At 37.2% G+C, this 9,271-nt stretch overlaps 2 protein-coding genes across 4 annotated transcripts in view; both read right to left on the bottom strand.

The window, feature by feature from the left end:
* LOC144960241 (NXPE family member 4-like) overlaps positions 1–9,271 on the bottom strand; it is a 384,922-nt gene that overhangs the window by 279,210 nt on the left and 96,441 nt on the right. The gene's annotated exons all lie outside the window — the stretch shown is intronic.
* LOC144960520 (uncharacterized) overlaps positions 1–9,271 on the bottom strand; it is a 33,840-nt gene that overhangs the window by 4,491 nt on the left and 20,078 nt on the right. The window contains exons 7-10 of one of the 2 annotated variants that reach the window (XM_078893703.1): positions 9,152–9,232; positions 4,891–4,978; positions 1,458–1,502; positions 1–51 (exon numbers count right to left, since the gene is read on the bottom strand). The exon at positions 1–51 is cut by the window's left edge and continues 99 nt beyond it. In XM_078893703.1, coding sequence (XP_078749829.1) covers positions 1,472–1,502; positions 4,891–4,978; positions 9,152–9,232 — 200 coding nt within the window. In that variant the 3' untranslated portion in view covers positions 1–51; positions 1,458–1,471. Of the gene's footprint in view, positions 52–1,457; positions 1,503–3,470; positions 3,644–4,890; positions 4,979–9,151; positions 9,233–9,271 lie in introns of those variants that run through there. The other variant, XM_078893702.1, reaches the window with a different exon arrangement.

Genomic DNA, 9,271 nt, shown 5'->3' with positions numbered 1-9,271 from the left:
CATTTCGGAGTTGGCTGTCATCCTATTCTTGCAGTATAGCCCGGAAGGCATCTAATGAAATGTGAATTATTGTTTATATTACTTTTTGCGCCTCTTGGATGATGATGATGATGATGATGATGATGATGATGATGATGATGATGATGATGATGATGATGATGACTTGATTTACCTATTGTTTTTTCTTTCTTCTTTTTTTTGTGTTTAAGCGTTTTACGGCTATTGCAACACATTTAGTTAATACCAGCGCCAGGAAAAGGAAGAAAATTGGATAGTAAAAGCATTATAGATGTTCAATTAAAATGAATCCAGGAAAAAATTAAGAGATAGGAGAAATAGTTCAAATTGGGAACAATGTAGATTCCAAGAGCACGCTATCTGTTTTAGATCACCAAAAAGTTTCACGGATAATACAGCACAAGATCCCACTCAGAGCAATACACTCAAATGTCATATGTGAAATCCCATGTTAAAAATATACAGTACATAACAGAGAGATTATTTACAAGGGAAAGATATTATCTCCCATAACTATAACTATACATTCGACTGTGTCCCTCCCAGACAAGGACTCCGGCCAGGATCAGAGCAAAATAAGTAATCCCATTCCAAGACAATAACAAAATAATTGGACAACAGATGGACGGGTATAGAAGTCACAGTAAGTGCCCCTTGCCCATTATGGTGTCGACTGTATAGCGTCCCTCTTGCGTTCTCGTACCAGTAAGGTCATGGGTTCGAGGCCCCCTTCTGGCGCTTTTCTTCTCACTTCATTTTCGGTTATTCTCAACATACGTGCCTGCTCCATTCACTTTTCTGTAGTAGTAATAGTAGTAGTTGTAATAGTAGTAGTAGTAGTAGTAGTAGTAGTAGTAGTAGTAGTAGTAGTAGTAGTAGTAGTAGTAGTAGTAGTAGTAGTAGTAGTAGTAGTAGTAGTAGTAGTAGTAGTAGTAGTAGTAGTAGTAGTAGTAGTAATAGTAGGAGTAGTAATACTACTACTACTAGTAGTAGTATCAGTAGTAGTAGTAGTAGTAGTAGTATAGTAGTATAGTGTAGTAGTAGTAGTAGTAGTAGTAGTTAGTAGTAAGTGGAGTAGTAATACTACTACTAGTAGTAGTAGCAGTAGTAGTAGTAGTAGTGTAGTAGTAGTGTAGTAGTAGTAGTAGTAGTAGTAGTAGTAGTAGTAGTAGTAGTAGTAGTAGTAGTATAGTAGTAGTAGTAGTAGTAGTGTGTAGTAGTATAGTTGTAGTAGTGTATTAGTAGTATGTAGAGTAGTAGTAGTAGTAGTAGTAGTATGTAGTAGTAGTGTATAGTAGAATATGTAGTAGTAGTAGTATTAGATAGTAAGTAGTAGTTAGTAGTAAGTATAGTAGTAGTAGATAGTAGTAGTATAGTATAGTATAGTATAAAGTTGTAATATTGAGTAAATATATAGTTGAATAGAATATACCATTTACTCTAGACTGTCTTGTCATTGATCCACAAAAATGTTAAAATCAAATCTGATAATTCAAATAAAAAGGAAACACATGAATCAGAGACAAAAAAGGAACAAAATGAAATTTAAGCCTGTCCTTACCAACCATTGGAATATCGTCACATTCGTTACGATCAACAAGAAAATGTTTATTATTTCTTGACTTGTTGAAGTCATTAGTCAATAAAATAGAATTTTCTGTTTGAGTAAGAAAAAATATTTTTGTGTTGTGTGGCTGTGAAATTTGGGGGTAAATTCTGAAAACGGCTGGTACGGAAATGGTTTTTAAAAAACCCATCGTAACTTCCCCCTTAAGATGTCGATTGCGTTATGTATGATGCCCCCAAAAGAATAGGATTCAATAGTCTGACGTCACGTCGCCCAGCAACGAGCAGCTTGGTTCTAAACAAAGTAAATCGGTACTTTTTATTCTTCATGCTGGCTAGAGCTTTTTCACACTTTATATGACCAGAATGTATAAAAGTCAAAACATGATCAGATTTATAATGTTTTTCTCCTTGGATACACTTTTATGCTCGTCAGAGAAGTATTTGAAAAGGTCGTCCGCCATCGTTCCGATAGTTGAGAGCCAGTTACTAATTTACTATTCGTCATTACGAGGGAAGTGACGTCACGACTGTTGAAGCCTATTAAGAACACCGGCATCAGTCGTTTCGTTGTTTTTTTTGTTGTTTTTTTTTATCGCGGTCGTTGCAGTAGTCTCTTAAATAGAAGATACAGAATACAGTTCACATTATTTATGAATTTCATGACACACAAGCACACACACACACACACACACACACACACATATATATATATATATATATACACACACACACACAATCACACATATTCATAATAGATCGTGTGCACTTGCCATCCGGAAGTATAACGGACCAACACACAAAATTATGTGTAACTATGATCGTTTATAGTCAAGTTAGTACAATTTTGTGAGAATTACTCATAAACGTGGATGACAAAAAAACAATAACAAAGACCTGATTGACGTCATCTTCGAACTATCTGTAGGCGGGTGTCTGTTCTTGATGTTTGAATACGCTTCACCAGTCATGACGTCACTTCTCTCGTAATGACGCATGGTAAGTTAGTAACTGGCTCTAAACAATCGGAACAATGGCGGACGCCTTTATGAAATATTTCTCCAAATGAGCATAAAAGTGTATCCAGAGGAGAAAAAAATTATAAAAATGATCATATTTTGAATTTTATACATTCTGATCACACGACATATGAAAAGTTCTAGCCAGCATGAAGAATAAAAAGTACCCATTTTCTTTGTTTAGAACCACGATGCCCGCCGTTGCTTAGCGACGTGACATCAGACTATTGAATCCAATTGATAGTTTGTTGTTGTGTCCTCTTGTTAGTCTGTTTGTTTTTTTTTAATTTGACGGGGGGGGGGTTATGTAATGGGAATGATCTATGTAACATTTCCATGTGGTCGAGGTCATTGGTCACATTGGAATATGTTTTCAAAGTGACCCACATAGTGAAAAGTGTTCACAGTTTTTGAAATATATAACATCACAATTTGTCATTTTGTTCAGCTTGACACATAGGTATGTTTACAACTTTCATAAACAAAGCAGCGTGCTTACATTTACATTTATTAAGAAATATCCAATCGTTGGACATCAACAAATCGTGTGATTGATGACTTGGTTGGACGAAAACATGAATATAGATCATTCCGATTGGGGAGTTTTACGCCGGTGTTGCCTGTGTTCATTTTTTGGAAGATACATTATCTTGTTTCTTTCGAGACGTTGCCGTAGATTTATCTATCTAGACTTAAGCTTTCTGTGAGTTTTGTTTCCCAGGCCATTCCGATCCGGGGTGTCCGGGGTTCCTCAACAGAGAGGGTGCAAAATTAGCTCAAATCCAAGCCAGCGGGTTGTAAAAGGCGAGTAATAGTGTATGAGTCCCCCCTTTTTGAGTCACCTGGTCCTCCAGGATGGGGGTTGTCGAATGGTTCACACCCCTTCCGTAAAACTCAAATTGTTGCAGAAACACAAGCGGACAAATTAAATCCTTTTTTTGAAACCTTGGGAAACAGAAGAGTTTCTGCAATGACGGATTTTATGAAGGACACAAGACAAAGCCGAATTAATAAGCTGATGTACAGAGGAGTGGTAAGACCTGGAACGAGATAAAAAAAAGTTAGCTCAAGATAGAGAGAGATGGAAACTGTTTGTCTCATATGCCCCGACCCAGGGTGAAACAAGCAATGATGATGATGATGATGATGATGATGATGATGATGATGATGATGATGATGGTGATGATGATTGATGATGATGACCGGCAGTACTCCTTTAGAGCCATTGGGTCCACGGAGCCGTAGTTTATTCAGGGTTCCATAGCGTGAAACGGACAATAGCAATTGTTTGCCATCCTTTTGTTAGGACGCTAGTCTATCGCACAGTATTTTCCCCCAAATCTAACAGACTCAACTCGTGCTGGATGGACAGGGGGGTCAGAAAAAATCTCGACTGCACCAAGGATCGATCTTGGTCCCCTTGCGTGTGACTCGAGTGTTCTACCAACTGAGCTTAACCCCCCTCTTTACCAATTATAGGAAAATCGTCACATTCGTTACGATACCACCAACATTGTTTTAATTCAAATTTCTTTTGTACATCATAAAATTTAAAGAAAATGTGACCCCTCGTCTCAAAATGGTATTAAGTCGGGATGATTAAAATGCTGAAAATGGAATTTGCAGCCAGAAATATCATGCTTTAGTTGGGTTTATATGCTTTATAGAGGAGAAGGAATATCATATTTCACTATGCTAAATACCAATGTGTCATATTTTTGACCACTTTAACTATAATTTGACTTTTTAGCATCTGGTCCATCCCGACATAATACCGTTTTGGGACGACGGGTCACAAATGGACAGTGTGTTTTGAGAACTTTTTGCTAAAGAAATTATGTATCGCAAGAATTTTACTGCTATTATGGCTGGGTAATAAAACATCTATTTTTGTGTTAGTTGGGTGTGAAGATTTTGGGGAAACTCTTGAAATTGGCTGGTAAGGAAAGGGTTAAAATCTACAAAAGCTGGGTTCAATAGTTTGATGTCACGTCGCCCAGCAACGGCGAGCAGCGTGGTTCTAACAAAGAACATCGTTACTATTTATTATTCATGCTGGCTAGAACTTTTTCATATGTCATGTGACCAGAATGTATAAAAGTCAAATCATGATTTATAATGTTTTTCTCCTCTGGATACACTTTTATGCTCGTCGGAGAAATATTTCATAAGGGCGTCCGCCATTGTTCCGATAGTTTAGAACCAGTTACTAAGTTACTATGTGTCATTACGAGGGAAGTGACGTCATGACTGTTGAAGCCTATTGGCTTGCAAGGAATCTATTTACCTTCCTTTATCAATAGAGCCGCCCAGGATCCTTTCAAAGGCATTGGCTAGTGGTACTCTGCCCATTGATCCAGGCATCACAATCCCATCTGATTTTAAGCAGTACGAGAAAGTGACGGTTAGCAAAACAACAATATTGACAATAAGAAGAAGAACACTAATCATAATAATAATAATAATAATAATAATAATAATAATAATAATAATAATAATAATAATAATAATAATAATAATAATAATAATAATAATGAAATTTATTTATATTGCGCCCACTCCTCTATACAATAAAGTTCTAGGCGCATAACAATAACTTCAATCCATTCAAATTTCTCTCTCTCTCTCTATCTCTCTCTCTCTCTCTCTCTCTCTATCTCTATCTCACACACACACACACACACACACACACACACACACACAAACCTTCCACCATCCAACTAAATAACATATTTTTAAAAAAGTAATATATATATATATATATATAATATATATATATATATATATATATATATATATATTATATATATATATACCTGTGATCATTATCTGCTCAAATAAAATAACTATTAAATTAAGAATTCTCGAAATAAATAAGTTTTTAAGTGTTTCCTTTAAGCCAGTTCAGTAGGGACGTCACGAAGAGATAAGAGGAGATTGTTCCAGAGAGTCGGTGCAAAGTGACTATAGGATCTGTCAGAGAGTTTTTTACCCTTTTTTGGCACGTTAAGTAGACGATGATCACCTGATCTCAATGCACGGGGCGGAACGTATGGTTCGACAAGATCATTGAGATAAGCAGTGGCGCTTCCGTGAAAACATTTAAAACACATGACTCCAACCTTAAAGAGCACCCTGGCCCTAATGGGAAGCCAGTGTAAAGTCAAAAGCATTGGAGTCGTGTGTTCTCTCTTATTTCTTCTTAAAACTATTCTAGCAGCTTGATTTTGAAACCGCTGCAGTTTATCAAGTAAGAAACCTAGGAGATAGGAGATAGGAGTGAATTACAATTGTCTAAACGAGTAAAAACAAAAGCAGACACTAGAGTCTTTAAGGAATTTTGATTTTAAAATGCCGAAAGTTGGCCAATACGGCGAATTTCACAATACAGTACTTTGCAAAGTTGTGTCGCATGATATTCCATGGACAGGTCACTGCGGAAATAAATTCCCAGGTATCTGGCGTTTTCAGAAGACGTTATTTTCATATCATCGATACAAATAGAAAGGTCTTGTTCACAAATGTTATTTTTAAGATTACATAATAGGAGTTCTGTTTTCTCATCGTTCATTTTCAGTTTATTAGCTACCATCCAGTTCTTCACATCTTCAATGCAGTTCTTCATCGATTTCAGTAACCCTTTAATTTCGCTTGGTTTTGCGGATTGGTAGAGCTGGGTGTCATCAGCGTACATATGGTACGTGACACCGTGATGACTTATAACACCTCCCAATGGTCGTGTGTATAAAGTGTAGAGAATGTGACCCAGAACAGATCCCTGGGGCACACCAAAGTCAACCTTAAAAATATCTGATTTTATTCCTTTTACTTGAATTGTTTGTGTGCGGCCGATAAGGTAGGACTCGAACCATTTTAACACTATTCAATACAATCCAAACGTTTTGGAGAGACGCTCGACTAGAATCGACTGGTCTATCGTGTCGAACGCCGCATTTAGATCTAGGAGGGCCAGAACGAAACTTTACCCATGTCAGCCTCACACAACAGGTCGTTTTGAATTTTTAGTAAGGCAGTTTCAGTGCTGTGATGTTGCCTATAAGCTGATTAATTTTTTCATATAAGTTGTAGTTTGCCAAATGATCGTTCAGTTGGGCTGCGACAGCCTTTTTCAAGATTTTCGAAATAAACGGTAAATTGGAAACTGGTATAAGTTTTTAAGATTCTCTGGTGACAGATTCGCCTTTTTCAGAAGAGGAGTAACGATGGCGTGCTTGAAAGGATCGGGGACTGTTCCCGATTGTAAAGAGTCGTTGATTATTTTAGTGATAGTGGGGATGAGCGTATCCATATATTCAAGTAATAGTGAGGTGGGGATTGGGTCGAGGCAACATGTTTTAGGGGGAGAAGATATTATGATTTTCCTGATTTTTTCTTCAGTCACTGGGGTAAATTTATTAAACGAATCCTTGCCATTGTATGATTCAAATTTTGGCGGAGACGCGGAACTTTGGTCAAGGTGTTGTCTTATATCGGACACTTTGTTTTGGAAATAGGAACCAAATTAATTTGGAAGATCTTTTTCTGGGACAGTATTAGGGAAAACGCAATCAATCTTTTTTTTCCGGTTATTGATTTTGTTATACAGTATACTATCTTTGTTGTTGGACAATTGGAGATTTTATCATTCAAATAAGCATGCTTTGCATTGGTAATCAGCGTGCGTATTTTTTGACTTGATTCCCTGTATAAATCTTTATGTATGGAAAGACTGGTTAATCTCCATCGTCGTTCTGCACGTCTTTTCTTCGGATTTTGCCTCTTTTATAGCAATTGTCATCCACGGGGCCGATGGTCGATTCGTGACTATCCTTGTTGTTGTTGGGGCATGGCGCTCTAAGAGCTCAGAGAGCTTCTCATCGTATTGGATTGCAGTCTGTAAAACACTCTGATATTTCTCTCTCCAGACTGTCCTTGTCGATGTTTCTAAAATTTCTAGATGTAATCTTTCGTCTTATAGAGAGTGGGCGTGTCAAATTGACAACGAAAGCGATGACGAAATGATCCGTCACGTGAATATTTGATATTTTTGATTTGTCATTTGTGACAAGCCAGTCACGAATGTGGTTTAGACGATGCGTTGGTTTATCAATCAGTTGGTGAAGGCAGTGTGAAGCCAATAGTGATGTAATTGTTTTCACTTCGGGACTTGATGGGTTGTCGTAGTGCATGTTGAAATCCCCTAATATTATTGGTAATGTGGGGTTCCTTATTTGTACATTTAATAAGTTGTTCATTTCTGTTATGAATTCATTTGTTGTTGTTTTATTTTTCTTATTAGGCGGTGGACGGTATATGCAGATAAAATTGCAGTTTTGCTGTCTTGTCTTGATGTTAACTTCACAGCATTCAAAAGTTTTGTAATTGTATTGGACTTTCATCTCCACCTTCAAGTCTTCTTTGTGGAGGATAAAAATTCCTCGGCCCCTTCCACTCCTACGGCAAGCAGAAAAATGCTTATATCCCGGAGGGGTTAAATTTGAGATTATGACCTCATCTCCACTCGCGCAGCCATGACTCCGTAAAAACGCTATATCAGTCTCGGACTCCGTCACCATGTCGTTCATTATTGTTGTCTTGTTTCGAACTGACTGTGCGTTCAGTAGCATGACTTTCATATATTTAGTCGTTAGGGCTGGTGTTTAATTTATTACTTCCGAGTTTCCTATTATTAGTTTCGGTGACTGAAATTTGTGGGGGGTCAACCGATGAATTGTTTGTCTTGGTCGGTGTGTTTAAAATAGCGTTCACCTCAGCTGTCGGCGTTGGTGGTGGACGGGGGTTAAAATAGGGATGGGATAAAAAGTGCTCAGTAATGTTAGATTGTTTCGAAATGGGGACGCTGGCCAGTGTTTGAGGGGGGTCGATGGCCAATTTCAACTTTTGTTTTCTTTTGTTTTCTTTGTCTTCCTCTATTGCCTCGCGTTTTGTTTTTATTGTTGCTATTATAATAATGGTGGTGAGGTAGGGAAAGCGCAGTGACTACAATTATGGCGATAAGATAAAACACATTAAAAACTGGTGGTTGACTATACATGATGAAAATATTTGTAGATTGCTTAAAAATTCTCTGTTAAAACTGTCTAAAATTAATTTTAAAATATACAGCACGTGATCACAGTCACAATGATGTAAAAATCCAAATAAGAAAGTTCCTGGAATCAGCTAAAAATAATGATAAACTGAAGAGCACAGAAACACAGCTGACTGCACAGCGCACTACACATTATAAAGAAGAAGAGGAAGAAAAAGCATTAGGAGGAGGAGAAGGAGGAGGAGGGGGAGGAGGAGGAGAAGAAGAAGAAGAAGAAGAAGAAGAAGAAGAAGAAGAAGAAGAAGAAGAAGAAGAAGAAGAAAGAGGTCGATTTTCTTCTATATTATAATCATCATCATCATCATCACCATCATCATCATCATCATCATCATCATCATCATCATCATCATCATCATCATCATCATCATTATTATTACCATTAAATACATGATTGGTAGACTCGTAAATGTTAACATCAACACATCAATGTACTTACCATCAGAGAAGTAGATGTGGCTAACCCAAGTGATATTTAGTTGATCATGACTACACACAAACCATTCTTGAGCAGGTATACCTAAAACATTGATTGTTACAGTGAATGACATAATCAGTC

Source organism: Berghia stephanieae, chromosome 15 (genome assembly GCF_034508935.2).
Source record: "Berghia stephanieae isolate SIO BIC M18660-M18661 chromosome 15, UCSD_Bste_1.3, whole genome shotgun sequence".
NCBI classification, from domain to species: Eukaryota; Metazoa; Mollusca; class Gastropoda; order Nudibranchia; family Aeolidiidae; genus Berghia; species Berghia stephanieae.
Note: the sequence above shows the minus strand (reverse complement) of the source record. Positions and strands in the feature narration are given on the sequence as shown.